The sequence below is a fragment of the Garra rufa genome, chromosome 2 (assembly GCF_049309525.1).
Source record: "Garra rufa chromosome 2, GarRuf1.0, whole genome shotgun sequence".
In the NCBI taxonomy this organism is placed as follows: Eukaryota; Metazoa; Chordata; class Actinopteri; order Cypriniformes; family Cyprinidae; genus Garra; species Garra rufa.
In genome coordinates this window covers 6,602,230-6,618,056 of record NC_133362.1, presented here as the reverse complement: position 1 = coordinate 6,618,056, position 15,827 = coordinate 6,602,230, and the positions used below count along the sequence as shown (strand labels likewise).

At 31.9% G+C, this 15,827-nt stretch overlaps 2 protein-coding genes across 3 annotated transcripts in view; one reads left to right on the top strand and one right to left on the bottom strand.

The window, feature by feature from the left end:
- fbxo11a (F-box protein 11a) overlaps positions 1-12,074 on the top strand; it is a 36,706-nt gene extending 24,632 nt beyond the window's left edge. Inside the window, exons 13-22 of one of the 2 annotated variants that reach the window (XM_073834819.1) lie at positions 3-183; positions 4,236-4,358; positions 4,982-5,067; positions 6,323-6,399; positions 6,505-6,648; positions 6,728-6,838; positions 8,905-9,012; positions 9,097-9,205; positions 9,290-9,388; positions 10,843-12,074. In XM_073834819.1, coding sequence (XP_073690920.1) covers positions 3-183; positions 4,236-4,358; positions 4,982-5,067; positions 6,323-6,399; positions 6,505-6,648; positions 6,728-6,838; positions 8,905-9,012; positions 9,097-9,205; positions 9,290-9,388; positions 10,843-10,972 — 1,168 coding nt within the window. In that variant the 3' untranslated portion in view covers positions 10,973-12,074. Of the gene's footprint in view, positions 1-2; positions 184-4,235; positions 4,359-4,981; positions 5,068-6,322; positions 6,400-6,504; positions 6,649-6,727; positions 6,839-8,904; positions 9,206-9,289; positions 9,389-10,842 lie in introns of both variants that reach the window. The other variant, XM_073834818.1, reaches the window with a different exon arrangement.
- Positions 12,043-14,817, bottom strand: msh6 (mutS homolog 6 (E. coli)). The gene is made up of 2 exons (XM_073834820.1): positions 14,528-14,817; positions 12,043-12,250 (listed from the first exon to the last, which is right to left on the bottom strand). The coding sequence occupies exons 1-2, from the start codon at positions 14,719-14,721 to the stop codon at positions 12,169-12,171; spliced, it is 276 nt and encodes a 91-aa protein (XP_073690921.1). The 5' UTR covers positions 14,722-14,817; the 3' UTR covers positions 12,043-12,168.
- Between the last annotated feature and the right edge of the window lie 1,010 nt (positions 14,818-15,827).

Below are 15,827 nucleotides of genomic sequence, written 5' to 3'. Positions count from 1 at the left end.
AGGGGTAACGCCATATTTAATGGCAACCAGGGTGGTGTTTACATATTCGGTGACGGCCGAGGCCTCATCGAAGGGAACGATATCTACGGCAACGCCTTAGCTGGAATCCAGATCCGGACCAACAGCTGCCCGATCGTCCGGCACAACAAGATCCACGACGGACAGCATGGAGGCATTTATGTTGTGAGAGCAAATGGATAAAAACCTTGCATTCTCAGTCACATTCTAATACAGGGTCAGAAATTAAAGGGACACTTCACACAAAAATGAAAATTGGTAATTTTTTAAACCTACGTGAGTTTCATTCATCTGTTGAACATGAAAGAAGATATTTTGAAGAATGCTGGTAACCAAACAGTTGCTGGTAGTACAACGGCGTTTTAGTGGCACGTTAAAAAAAAACAGCAAATCTAAGATTGTAGTCTGAACATTTTGAGAATAAAGTTGAAATATTTTGAGAATAGTCATAATACTATGAGAAAGTACTTTATTCTCTTAATTTCAACTATTTTTTTTTTGATATTTTGACTTTATTTTTGAAATTTCAACTTTATTTTCAAAATATTTTGACTTTATTCTCGTAATTTTGACTTTATTCTCAAAACATTTTGACTTTATTTTTGAAATATTTTGACTTTAAAAATATTTCAACTTTATTCTCACAGTTTTGACTTTATTCTCATAATTTTGACTTAATTTTTGAAACATTTAGACTTTATTCTCGTAGTATTTTGACTTTATTATTGAAACATTTCAAATTTATTCTCATAATTTCAAATTTATTCTCAAAACATTTAGACTTTATTCGTGCAGTATTTTTTGAAAGTCGTAATGTTTTGAGAAAGTCATAATGTTTTGAGAAAGTTGTAATGTTTCGAGGAAGTCGGAATGTTTTGAGAAAATCTGAATATTTTGACTTTTTAAAAAAAAAAATTTTCAACTTGAATTTTGTAATATTTTGAATATTTTTCTCAAAACATTTAGACTTTAATTGTGCAGTATTTTTTTTTAAGTCGGAATGTTTCGAGAAAGTCAGAATGTTTTGAGAAAGTCGGAATGTTTCGAAAGTTAGAATAGTTTTGAGAATAATGTCGGAATAGTTTCGAGAATAACGTCTGAATGTTTGGAGAATAAATTTGGAATGTTTGGAGAATAAAGTCAGAATAGTTTCGAGAATAAAGTCTGAATGTTTGGAGAATGAAGTCAGTATAGTTTCCAGAAGAAAGTCGGAATGTTTGGAGAATAAAGTCAGAATAGTTTCGAGAATAATGTCGGAATAGTTTCGAGAATAACGTCTGAATGTTTGGAGAATAAATTTGGAATGTTTGGAGAATAAAGTCAGAATAGTTTCGAGAATAAAGTCTGAATGTTTGGAGAATGAAGTCAGTATAGTTTCCAGAAGAAAGTCGGAATGTTTGGAGAATAAAGTCAGAATAGTTTCGAGAATAATGTCGGAATAGTTTCGAGAATAACGTCTGAATGTTTGGAGAATAAATTTGGAATGTTTGGAGAATAAAGTCAGAATAGTTTCGAGAATAAAGTCTGAATGTTTGGAGAATAAAGTCAGTATAGTTTCCAGAAGAAAGTCGGAATGTTTGGAGAAGAAAGTCGGAATGTTTGGAGAATAAAGTCGGAATGTTTGGAGAGTAAATTCGGAATGTTTGGAGAATAATGTCAGTATAGTTTCCAGAAGAAAGTCGGAATGTTTGGAGAATAAAGTCAGTATAGTTACCAGAAGAAAGTCATAATGTTTGGAGAATAAAGTTGGAATAGTTTCGAGAATAATGTCGGAATAGTTTCGAGAATAACGTCTGAATGTTTGGAGAATAAATTTGGAATGTTTGGAGAATAAAGTCAGAATAGTTTCGAGAATAGAGTCTGAATATTTGGAGAATAAAGTCGGAATGTTTGCAGAAGAAAGTCGGAATGTTTGGAGAATAAAGTCAGTATAGTTTCCAGAAGAAAGTCGGAATGTTTGGAGAATAAAGTCAGAATAGTTTCCAGAAGAAAGTCATAATGTTTGGAGAATAAAGTCAGTATAGTTTCCAGAAGAAAGTCGGAATGTTTGGAGAATAAAGTCAGTATAGTTACCAGAAGAAAGTCATAATGTTTGGAGAATAAAGTCAGTATAGTTACCAGAAGAAAGTCATAATGTTTGGAGAATAAAGTCAGTATAGTTTCCAGAAGAAAGTCGGAATGTTTGGAGAATAAAGTCAGTATAGTTACCAGAAGAAAGTCATAATGTTTGGAGAATAAAGTCAGTATAGTTACCAGAAGAAAGTCATAATGTTTGGAGAATAAAGGCGGAATGTTTGGAGAATAAAGTCAGTATAGTTTCGAGAAAAAAGTCAGTATAGTTTCCAGCAGAAAGTCGGAATGTTTGGAGAATAAAGTCAGTATAGTTTCCAGAAGAAAGTCGGAATGTTTGGAGAATAAAGTCAGTATAGTTTCGAGAAAAAAGTCAGTATAGTTTCCAGCAGAAAGTCATAATGTTTGGAGAATAAAGTCAGTATAGTTTCGAGAAAAAAGTCAGTATAGTTTCCAGAAGAAAGTCGGAATGTTTGGAGAATAAAGTCAGTATAGTTACCAGAAGAAAGTCATAATGTTTGGAGAATAAAGTCAGTATAGTTTCCAGAAGAAAGTCGGAATGTTTGGAGAATAAAGTCAGTATAGTTACCAGAAGAAAGTCATAATGTTTGGAGAATAAAGTCAGTATAGTTACCAGAAGAAAGTCATAATGTTTGGAGAATAAAGGCGGAATGTTTGGAGAATAAAGTCAGTATAGTTTCGAGAAAAAAGTCAGTATAGTTTCCAGCAGAAAGTCATAATGTTTGGAGAATAAAGTCAGTATAGTTTCCAGCAGAAAGTCATAATGTTTGGAGAATAAAGTCAGTATAGTTTCCAGAAGAAAGTCGGAATGTTTGGAGAATAAAGTCAGTATAGTTACCAGAAGAAAGTCATAATGTTTGGAGAATAAAGTCAGTATAGTTACCAGAAGAAAGTCATAATGTTTGGAGAATAAAGGCGGAATGTTTGGAGAATAAAGTCAGTATAGTTTCGAGAAAAAAGTCAGTATAGTTTCCAGCAGAAAGTCGGAATGTTTGGAGAATAAAGTCGGAATGTTTGCAGAATAAAGTATGAATGTTTGGAGAATAAAGTCAGTATAGTTTCCAGAATAAAGTCGGAATATTTGGAGAAGAAAGCCGGAATGTTTGGAGAATAAAGTCGGAATGTTTGGAGAATAAAGTCGGAATGTTTGGAGAATAAAGTCAGTATAGTTTCCAGAAGAAAGTCAGAATAGTCTCGAGAATAAAGTCGGAATATTTGGAGAAGAAAGCCGGAATGTTTGGAGAAGAAAGTTGGAATGTTTGGAGAATAATGTCGGAATAGTTTCGAGAATAATGTCGGAATAGTTTCGAGAATAATGTCTGAATGTTTGGAGAATAAAGTCAGTATAGTTTCGAGAAAAAAGTCAGTATAGTTTCCAGCAGAAAGTCTGAATGTTTGGAGAATAAAGTCGGAATGTTTGGAGAATAAAGTCGGAATGTTTGGAGAATAAAGTATGAATGTTTGGAGAATAAAGTCAGAATAGTTTCCAGAATAAAGTCGGAATATTTGGAGAATAAAGTCGGAATGTTTGGAGAATAAAGTCGGAATGTTTGGAGAATAAAGTCGGAATGTTTGGAGAATAAAGTCAGTATAGTTTCCAGAAGAAAGTCAGAATAGTCTCGAGAATAAAGTCAGAATATTTGGAGAAGAAAGCCGGAATGTTTGGAGAAGAAAGTTGGAATGTTTGGAGAATAAAGTCGGAATGTTTGGAGAATAAAGTCAGTATAGTTTCCAGAATAAAGTCGGAGTAGTCTCGAGAATAAAGTCGGAATAGTTTCTGAATGATTCGACTTTATTCTCGAAAGTAATTGTTGTACATGTTGAAAATTTTTAAATATTCCGACTTTAATCTCATACTCTTTTTATATATATATATATATATATATATATATATATATATATATATATATTTCATTTTTTTACGCAAATCTATCGGTGGCCTAGACTTCCATAGTATTTTTTTCATAGTATGGAAGCCAATGGGTACCGTCAACTCTTTCACCCCAGTATCTTGCATTTGTTTTTTTTTTTGTTCATTTTTGTGCCATTTTTGCTCCAAGCACCTGTTAATTCCTGTTAAAGCATTGCTATAGACTGATTTCCCATGTCTCTGGGGTGTGTTTCAGCATGAGAAGGGTCAGGGAGTGATCGAGGAGAACGAGGTGTACAGTAACACATTGGCCGGTGTGTGGGTGACCACAGGCAGCACACCTGTACTGCGCAGAAACAGGATACACAGCGGGAAACAGGTGCGTATGCTTCACTTTCCTGGCTCTGTGTGACCTGATTTCACATGCACGCTTTATATAGACTCATGCAGAGATTGTGAGGAGCCCCTTTTGGTGTTTAATTATGTGAAAGACCAAACCTATGGGCTCAGTATTGTGTTTGGGATGGAGCTGTTTTTTTTTATTTTATTATAGATAAAATCTAAGTGTGAAGCCAGTCTCTGCTACCCTGGAAATCCAGAGGTCTCGCGAGAGCACAATTTGAATTGTCTCTGCAAGACACTCTGGCATCGAGCAATGATCCACGTTACTGCATTACGTAAGCAGTTCTGGGAACCAATCAAATCGGTGTATCTGATGTAGGCGGGCCAGAGGCGAGCTAAGATGATGACTTCAGCGTTCCGACGTCCGGAATCATTTAGTAAACAGATGAACACCAGTTGTTTGAAACGGCTTTGGCCGCTACAATGAACGAGTTAGACTTGTTAGAGTTTCAAATGCATGCTTGGTGCCGCCCCTCGAGTTAGGCACTTTTCATTGCTCGATGCCAGACCCTTAATCTTAATAGATTAGGGTCTGGATTTTTCCAGGCTAAGTCTCTGGATCTTCTTGTTGTGATGCATTGAATGTGTTTTTGTCCGCAGGTTGGCGTTTATTTTTATGATAACGGTCACGGAGTGCTAGAAGACAATGACATCTATAACCACATGTATTCTGGAGTTCAGATCAGGTCAGTGGAGTCATTGATTCATGATTTTCAGGTTTAACTTAAGCATTAACATGTAGGGATGGGCGATACTTGAATTTTTAAATTTCTATGATCATGAAAACAAAAAAATCAAGATAAAATTGTTTTGTCATATCCTATTTTGCAACAGTGCTCTCACATTTGACACTTTTTTTGTATTAATTTGTAATTTTTTGATTATTTTACCTGTTTCACTGTTTTCACTCAAATTCACTGTTAAAAAGACAAGTTTATTTATTTTATTTGTTATATTATCACTATTAATTGCATATTTTGTTTTATTTCTATATGTAATTCCTTTATCATTTTTATATTATTTATTTATGTATACAAATTTACTTTATTATTATTATTATTATACTTTTTTCAAGGTCAAAAAAGTCACTGTTAAAAACACAAGTTCATTTTAAGTTTAATAAAACAATCTATCTTTTAGATTTATTTTTATATTATTTTATCACTAAATTGCATATTTCAGTTTTTATATTTTATTCATTAATTACTTGTATATTATTTGTTTATTTATACAAGTTATTAAATTTTTTTCAAGGTTCAAGGAAATTCACTGTTGAGAAGACAAGCCTATTTTATCATTTTAATACAACAGTCTATCAAATTAATTAATTATTATTATTCAATTAGTTAATTTTATATTATTTTTAACACTAGTAGTAGCATATTTTGTTTTGGTTATTTTTATATTTATTTAATTTATTATTTTGGTAACACTTTACAATAAGGTTCTTTAAGTTAACATTAGTTAACCACATTAGTTAACATGAACTAATAATGAACTGCACTTATACAGCATTTATTAATCTGTGTTAATGTTAATTTCAACATTTACTAATACATTATTAAAATCTTGTTAACATTAGTTAATGAAGTGTGAACTAACATGAACAAACAATGAACAACTGTGTTTTTCGTTAACTAACGTTAATGAAGATTAGTAAATACAGTAACAAATGTATTGTTCATGGTTAGTTCATGTTAGTTAATACATTAATGTTTAATTAATGAACCTTATTGTAAAGTGTTACCATTATTTTTATATTAATTTATGATTTTTTTTTTTTTTTTAATTTCAAGGTTCACTGTTAAAAAGACAAGTTTAATAAATACATTATTGCCGAAGTAATTATAATATTTGCCGTTATCAGGCAGCAACACAGACTAAAAAATAAAAAAATGTGACATAAAATGATTTTTTTTTTTTTTGCATTTCCTCTTGTAGGACTGGCAGCAATCCCAAAATTAGACGGAATAAGATCTGGGGTGGACAGAACGGAGGAATTCTTGTTTACAATTCAGGTAATTTTCCATCTTTTTGATGCCTTTCTTGATATAAAGACTCACATTTCCATATTTTGATCAGATAAATAAAAATAAGTGTCCTCTGAATCTCTCTCTTCTCAGGTTTAGGCTTTATTGAAGACAACGAAATCTTTGACAACGCCATGGCCGGGGTTTGGATCAAGACCGACAGCAACCCCACGCTCCGCAGAAACAAGATCCACGACGGGAGAGACGGGGGAATCTGTATATTCAACGGAGGACGAGGTGATGCTCCTCTCCTCATAGAATCACAGTCTGTTCTGTCTGCGCTTCAGCTTCATGATGATGTGTTTATGTGTTGTAGGCTTGCTGGAGGAGAACGATATCTTCAGAAATGCTCAGGCCGGAGTGCTCATCAGTACCAACAGTCACCCTGTGCTGCGCAAGAACAGGATATTCGATGGTTTCGCTGCTGGTACGGATTTTTCATTTCAGTACTCTTTACACTTACTACATCAACTTTGACATGCTATACTACTACATACTACAAATTAAAATATTTTTTATTTCAATTTATAAAAAAAAAAAAGTAATACATTTTGAAGTTAGAATTTTTTTAGTTTTTATTTTATAAATGTATAATTTAAAATAAATAAATATAAAAAATTATATATAATATATAATTCACAATTAAGATGTATTTGTATAAAAAAATATATATATATATGTATATGTGTATATGTGTGTGTGTGTGTATATATATATATATATATATATATATATATATATATATATATATATATATATATATATATATATATATATATTAGGGCCGGGACTTTAACGCGTTAATTTAGATTAATTAATTACACAAAAATAACGCGTTAAAATTTTTTAACGCATTTTAATCGCAATACGTTTTGCACCGCGGAACGTTTCTCACTAGATGAGATTCGGCGGACCGATTATACTGGAGCACAAACTAGCGTTCAGGTTCAGACAAGCCAAAGACGTCCGTCCTAAATAGTATTGTATGTCCCAAATCGTAGTATGTTTAAAAAGTATTCCAAAGATTCCCGGATGGTCTACTACTTAACGATCAATGCACACTCTTAACTGCTAATATTGCCCGCAACACACTGCGCCGTGAACGAGGATTCAATTAGAACTACAAACACGCATAAAAAGTGTTAAAAAACTACAAACATGGAGGATATACGCGACCAACGGACAGGTAGAGAAAGGGGTTTGAGTGATAAATAATCAGTGTGTAACCTGATAAAAACTATTTTTTAAATGTTATCCGCGTTATATTCCATGTGCAGCAACATTTATAATGATAGGTTTGGTCATTAAAGTTTAAATGCATAATTAAGCAAACACAAGAGCAGAGTTCTCGGAATGAAAGACTCGTTAAAGAACATGCCTCTTGCTACACTTTTAATGGCAATATTGTACTGGTCTGTTGGACTTGGTTGAACAAAAATAAACAATATTTTGTTGCTTAAGCTTATGTATTCAGTCATTATTCAATGGTATACTAAAAATCCATGTAAAAATCTTAATTCTCACTGTTCTCAGGTCAAATATTTACATGCGATTAAAATGCGATTAATTTCGATTAATTAATTACAAAGCCTCTAATTAATTAGATTAAAATTTTTAATCGAGTCCCGGCCCTAATATATATATATATATATATATAAAATGCAGAATTAATTTCATTTAATAAATTTAATTTAAATGAGAGTAATTACATTTTTTTATTTCATATATGAAGAAATTAGAAAATCAAAAAAATTATATGCAGAATTAAATTGTTTTTTTATTTTATTTAATAATTGTAAATAAGAATAAATAACTCTTCTGTTTTGTTGTTGTTTTTTATGGTTTTATTAATGTATAATTAAACATATATATAAAAAATAAAATAAAATAATGTGGAAGTAAAAAGTTATATATATATATATTTATAAAATGCAGAATTCTCATTTTAATAATTTTATAGATGCAGAATTAAATTAAGTTGTTTTTTATTTTATAAATGTATAATTAAACATATATAAAAAATGTAGAAGTAAAAAATTATATATTATTTGTAAAATGCAGAATCCTCATTTTAATAATTTTAAATGAGTAATTACATTTTTTTTAAACAGGCATATATTTTTTAACATAATTCATATAAGAAAGTAAAAAATGATAAAGAAATGTAAAATGTAGACAAAAATAAGTATATATATATATGTGAAAAATTATCAATAATAAAAAATTGTCTTTATTTTATATTTGTTAAAATTAAAAAGTATATAAAGAATTTAATATACTGTACATATATAGCAAATTAAAATATTTATTTCAATTTATAATTTAAAAAAAGTAATACATTTTGAAGTTAGATTTTTTTTAGTTTTTATTTTATAAATGTATAATTTAAAAGAAATAAATATAAAAAAATATATATATAATTCACAATTAAAATGTATTTGTATAAAAACACACACACACTAGACGCATAATGTTAAGCTGTCTGTGTTGCAGGTATTGAGATCACGAATCATGCGACGGCGACATTAGAAGGCAATCAGATTTTCAACAACCGCTTCGGTGGCTTGTTTCTCGCGTCTGGCGTCAACGTCACGATGAAAGGTAAACTGGAAACATCTTCAATTTCCCTCTTTATGATCCAGTGGACTTTAAATAAACCCAATTCTCATGTCATCTTCTTTGCAGACAACAAAATCATGAACAATCAGGATGCCATAGAGAAAGCGGTGAGCAGAGGTCAGTGCCTGTACAAGATTTCCAGTTACACCAGCTATCCAATGCACGATTTTTACAGGTACGCTTCTCCTGGGAACCCATCCTGAAATGTGTGTGAAACTTCAGCGGCTAGTTTTCTCACAGATGTGTTTTCTCTGCACAGGTGTCACACCTGTAACACCACAGACCGCAACGCCATCTGTGTGAACTGCATCAAGAAGTGTCATCAAGGCCACGACGTAGAATTTATTAGACATGATAGGTCAGTCATTCCTTTGCATCATTTTTCTTTGCATGTACTACTAAAACAGGAATTACTGGTAACACTTTGTAATAAGGTGTCATTTGTTAATTAAGAGATTTTTTTTTTTTTTTTACAACAATTAAGCATGTTTTCTCCTCAAATTTGCATTAATGTGGGGGAAACAAATGACATTTAGACATACAAATTGACTTAATTGTACAAAATGTATTTGCTATACCATTAATTTATGCTACTTAAATGTCAAAATTTCAAAAAGTACTGCATTTGTGAATGTTTTTTGGATTATGAAGTGTCATGCAAATAATATCACAATGTTATTACAATTTAGAAATAAATTAACAATTGCGCAAATGCAAAAATCCAAAAATTAATAAAGAAAATTTGAATTAAATATTTCAATAAATAAAAACATTTAATAAAACTTTTTTTTTTTATTAATAAAGGGATATGAGGAGACGCCAGCAACGTGATTTTAATTATTTGAATAGTACGCTAGGCTTATATATATACATTTTACTTCAAACTGTATTTAAAATAAATATATTTTATTTTAGGTGTTAAAGATTAGATTTTTTTTTATTTACAAGTAAAATTTCTAGATTTGACAAAATGACAAATTGGTAAACCAAAAATATATTTTTTTGTATACAACATAATATATGCAGATTTAATTGTAAAATTAATTAAATTAAATTGCTGTATTAAATATTGAGAATTTAGGGGGAAATGTGCTTAATTGTCACAAAAATATTTCATTTGAAATGTACTATAAAAAGTATTTTTATTATATTAAAACTATATAAAATTAGGCTTAATTTTAATAATAAATAAATAAATGAACACAAACACATTTTTCTCTCTTTATATATACAATTAGGGTTGCAAAAATATTTTGAAATATTTGGACACTTTGGAATTTGATGGAATTTAGGGGGAAATATGCTTAATTATGAAAAAAAAATCACAATTAAAATGTATTAAATTAGGTTTTAATTAAACAATATACTTTCATTTTCAGTGAAGCCTAATATATATTGTTATTTTCACTTTTTATTTACATTTTTTGTTGAAGTTTTATTTTTTTGTCTCTTTTAGTTATTTTTCATTTAATATAGAATTTTTGATATTTTCACTGTCATTAAGTTTTTTTATATTTAAAGTTTTAATGAGATTAGCAGATTTCATTTATATATATTTTTTATATTTAAATTTGTGGAATTTTTCATCTTTCAAAATTCACTTAAATTTTAAACTTTACATTTCTGCTAACATATTACATTTTTATATGAGAGTAGCAGAAATGTAAAACATAAAATAAACATTTCATTGGAAACTTTGAGAAAACATTTTCCACCCCTTTGCAACCCTATAATTTGCGCATATAGATTTTGTCTCTTTTAATTCTCATTTGTGTATCTGCAGCGTCTAATTGAATGTCTTTCCGTCCGCAGGTTTTTCTGTGACTGCGGCGCGGGGACGTTGTCGAACCCTTGCACACTAGCCGGAGAGCCCACGCACGACACAGACACGCTGTACGACTCGGCGCCTCCTATAGAGTCCAACACGCTGCAGCACAACTGAAGCGGAGCCGCTCCCAAACCGACAGACTCCATGTGCTCAGATGAGATTACACGCTAGAAATAATTCAATTTTATTCAAACAAACTCTTGGAGAAAGAAAGCAAGCAAGCATCGCGTAAACGCAGAGAGGAAACATTTCTATTTAACAAACGGATTCGGCGTGGATCCCGTTTCTCCCCGCCGCTCGGGACGGCGCCGGTGACTCAGGATTGGTGGTGAAGGGAAACGAAGACGGTCTGAGCCATACGAGAGAAATGGACCCAGAGCGTAAAGACTCGATGCTTCCCATGCAGCCGCCACCGCGCTCTTGTATATGTACGGAAAAAAAAGACCCAGCACTTCAGTTTTGCTTTTGTTTCATTTTTTTTTTAAGATGTTGAGGTTTGATTTTAATGCTTTCTCATGTAGTTTTGTATTTTCAAGCAAAAATCTTAAATGTACTTGAATGTCTTTTTATTTTATTATAAGTATATTAATTTCGGGGTTGTTTATACCTTAGATTGCTGTATTTGTTCTCATGTCGCAGGATGTATGTTCTTTCTGTGAAAGAGATTTGAGGAAAAAAGAGAAAAGGAAGAGAAACACTAAGTATTCTCCAGCAATGTTTTGAGTGTGAAAGTGATATGAAGTGTTTTCACGAGGCTGGTGCTAACGATTCGGCGCCCATACGCATATGTGATTAGCCCCGCCCACTCATCCTGATTGGTCGACTCCAGGATTCAAAACCGCCAACTGTTCCGTAAGACGCCAGACTTGCGAAAGCATCGCGTTCTCGCGTCGCTTCGCTCCGAATGCCGCGAGCGAGGCGACGCGAGCCCGAGTGACATTGCTGGAGATTTTAAAGAAGGCTTCGTGCTTATTTGAAGCTCTGATGAATATCTGTACAGCTTTTTTTGTGCCCCCCCCCTCCATCCATCCAACTGTATTTGGTGACTGTGGGTTCTCATACAGCCTGAATTGTATGCATGTTCCATGACATCTAGACTTAATATATTGTGAAGTACTCAATAACCATTATGTAGCTGTTAGTAATTAATCAAAAGTTTAATTTCCTAGTCAAAGAGGAACGTGTTACATTTTTAAAAATAAACTTTATTAGATCATTTCAGTAGTGAGTGCTTGCTTTCTACGTGACGGCAACAGAACTCATGAAAATGTGAAAAAGGAGAACTTAAAAAGAACAAAAAACGCTTTGCATCACAGGTTGCCGATCATCCGAACCAACGCTGTGAACTGCTCGCGATCAGTGCTGGGGGTTTCAGCAAATGAACACAACTTCCTGTTAGAACAAATGAGAAGATTGTAGATATATTAGTACAGGATTTATAAGTACAGGAGTAGTTCACTTCTAGAACTAAAATGTACAAATAATGTACTCACCCCCTTGTTATCCAAGATGTTCATGTCTTTCTTTCTTCACTAGTAAAGAAATTGTTTTTAGAGGAAAACATTTCAGGATTTCTCTCCATATAGTGGACTTCTATGGTGTCCCTGAGTTTGAACTTTCAAAGGGCTCTAAATGATTCCAGCTGAGGAAGAAGTGTCTTATCTAATGAAACGATCAGTTATTTTCTAACTAAAAAAAAAAATTCTAAATTTTATACTTTTGAACCACAAATGCTTGTCTATTTTTCTCCATATAATGGACTTCTATGGTGCCCCTGAGTTTAAACTTCCAAAATGCAGTTTCAAAGGGCTCTAAACAATCCCAGCCAAGGACGAAGTGTCCTATGTAGCGAAACGGTCAGTTATTTTCTAGAAAAATTGACAACTTTTATACTTTCTAACTGCAAAGGCTTATCCATTTCTCTCCATATAGTTGACTTCTATGGTGCTCCCCAAATGCAATTTAAATGCAGCTTCAAAGGGCTCTAAATGATCCCAGCCAAGGAAGAAGCGTCTTATCTAGCGAAATTATCGTTATTTTCTTTTTTGTAACAATTTTTATACCTTTTATCCGCAAATGCGTGTCTATTTCTCTCCATATAGTGGACTTCTATGGTGCTTCAAAGGGCTCTAAATGATCCCAACCGAGGAAGAAGTGTCTTATCTAGTGAAACAATCAGTTATTAAAAAAAAAAAAATGACAATTTTTATACTTTTTAACCTCAAATGCTCATCTTGTGTAGCTCTGCCTGAACTGTGTATTCCTGTTTATGACAGTTAGGGTATGTTAAAAAAAAAAACTCCCATCTCCCAAAGTCAAAATCGTTCTACATTCCTACCTTTTTTTGTAAAAGGCGTTTCGACTTTGTAAACACTTGGTCTGTACTTTTGCAGCGATGTAGGAAGATTTTGAATTTGGAGGAGAAAATGAGATGGTAGTTTTCTGACATACTCTAACTGTCACAGGAATACACACAGTTCATGCAGAATTTGGAGTTAAAAAGTATATAAATAGTTATTTTCTAAAAAAAAAAATTACAGATCGTTTGGCTAGATAAGACCCTTCTTCCTTGGCTGGGATCATTTAGAGCCCTTTCAAGCTGCATTTTGGAAGTTCAAACTCAGGGGCACCATAGAAGTCCATTATATGGAGAGACATCTGAAATGTTTTCCTCAAAAAAAAAAAAATCTTCACGACTGAAGAAAGAGAGACATGAACATCTTGGATGACAGGTGGTGAGTACATCTGTAAATTTTTTGTTCTGGAAGTGAACTACTCCTTTAACTAGCACGTGTATATTCGTAGCAATAGTCAAAAAATATATTTTTCTTTTATGTCAAAAGCATTATATTAAGTAAAGATCATGTTCTATGATTAGTAATATGCATTGCTAAGAACTTCATTTGGACAACTTTAAAGGTGATTTTCTCAATATTTTGATTTTTTTGCACTCTCACATTGCAGATTTTCAAATAATCGTATCTCGACCAAATATTGTCCTATCCTAACAAACCATACATCAATGAAAAGCTTGTTTTGTGGTCCAGGGTCACAAATTTGTAAATGCATTTCCGTTCACAATGCATAAGTCATCATAATGCTAAAATTCATAATTTTTAGTTTTGGAAACTTTTGTTTGATAGGAAAGCCTAATTTTAAACAGCCGTGACTCCAGCCGACTTTGAAAATATTGCTTATAATGTGATGCTTTGGTACTTGAGAGACTTTTCAAATTATTATCACTGTTGAAAATGGTTGTGCAGCTTAATGAAGTGTGGAAACAGCAGCACAGTTTCTTTTTTAGGAGTTTCAAGTACAAAACAAAACCTGCTTCATCTGCAGTTTCAAATATATAACCCTGGACCACAAAACCAGTCGTAATGGTAGATATTTTGAATATACATGAATAAACAAGCTTTCCATTGATGTATGGTTTGTTAGGATAGGACAATATTTGGCTGAGACACAACTATTTGAATATCTGTAATCTGAGGGTGCCAAAAAATCTAAATATTGAGAAAATCTCCTTTAAAGTTGTCCAAATGAAGTTCTTAGCAATGCATATTACTAATCAAAAATTAAGCTTTCATATATTTATGGTAGTAAATTTACAAAATATCTTCTTGGAACATGATCTTTACTTACGTACAGAGTTCGTTAGTCACTTACTTGAATATCCTGAGAGACACGGTGCTCCTCTCAAACTCGCGGGCCTTCTTATGGCCAGACTGGATGACTTCCTCCGGGATGTTTGCCAGGCGAGCCGCATTGAAGCCGTAACTCTTGGGACAAGCGCCACCGATGAACTTGTAGAGGAAGGTGATGGTCTCCTGACTGGGGTCCTCGCACTCATTCTCCACCATACAAGCCTGACAGGAAACACATGGAGATCATTTGACTTATTATAAACCATTATTATTTCTATTTATTCCAGTTAAAATAAGACCAGTAATGTGCATTATTCATTTAATTTTATTTTATCTTCTGACATTGTGTTCACAATTACTTTTTATTTAGACCTTTTATCTAATGACATTTATGTAGAGATTGCCATCAATCTCCCTAAATATTTAATTATTATTGTGCTGTTATTAGACTATAGACTTAAGTTAAAGAAAGTGTTATTTTTAGCCTAATTTATACACTATTGATGTTTTTTTATTCTTTCTCACTCCCTCTCTCTATATAATATACACCTCATTTTAATTTTAGTTCATATTTTAGTAATTTAGTTTTTTGTGTTTTAAAAATATGTCTATATGTGACCCTGGACCACAAAACCAGTCTTAAGTCGCTGGGGTATATTTGTAGCAATAGCCAAAAATATATTGCATGGGTCAAAATTTTAGATTTTTCTTTTATGCCAAAAATCATTAGGAAATTAAGTAAAGATCATGTTCCATGATGATTCTTTGTAAAATTCCTACTGTAAATATATCAAAACTTAATTTTTGATTAGTAATATGCATTGTTAAGAACCTAATTTGGACAACTTTAAAGGTGATTTTCTCAGTATTTTGATTTTTTTGCACCCTTAGATTTCAGATTTTCAAATAGATGTACAGGTATCTCGGCCAAATATTATCATAACAAACCATACATCAATAGAAAGCTTATTTATTGAGTATTCATATGATGTATACATCCCAGTTTTGTAAAATTTAACCTTATGACTGGTTTTGTGGTCCAGGGTCACATATAGTTTTATGGCTGTACTTAAAGTTTTATTTTTTGCATTCAAACATTTATTACTTTTAGACTTTTAAAGTTAAACTGCATAAGTATTATTTTAGGATAATTTATACCCTATTACAGTTTTTATTTACATTTTGTATTTTTTGTTTTTGTAAATACATCTTAATTGTCATTTCATACTACTACTAATAATTTTAGTGTTAGTATTTTTTTTTTGTAATATTTTAAAATATTTTTAGATTGTTTTATGGCTGTACTTTTAAAGATTTGTTTT

Excerpts from the sequence above, each read along its gene's own strand:
- msh6 (XM_073834820.1), bottom strand. The coding sequence starts at position 14,721 with ATGGTGGAGAATGAGTGCGAGGACCCCAGTCAGGAGACCATCACCTTC. Across the intron at positions 12,251-14,527 it reads GTGTCTCTCAGGATATTCAA|GAAGTTGTGTTCATTTGCTG; the intron begins GTAAGTGACTAA and ends TTGTTCTAACAG.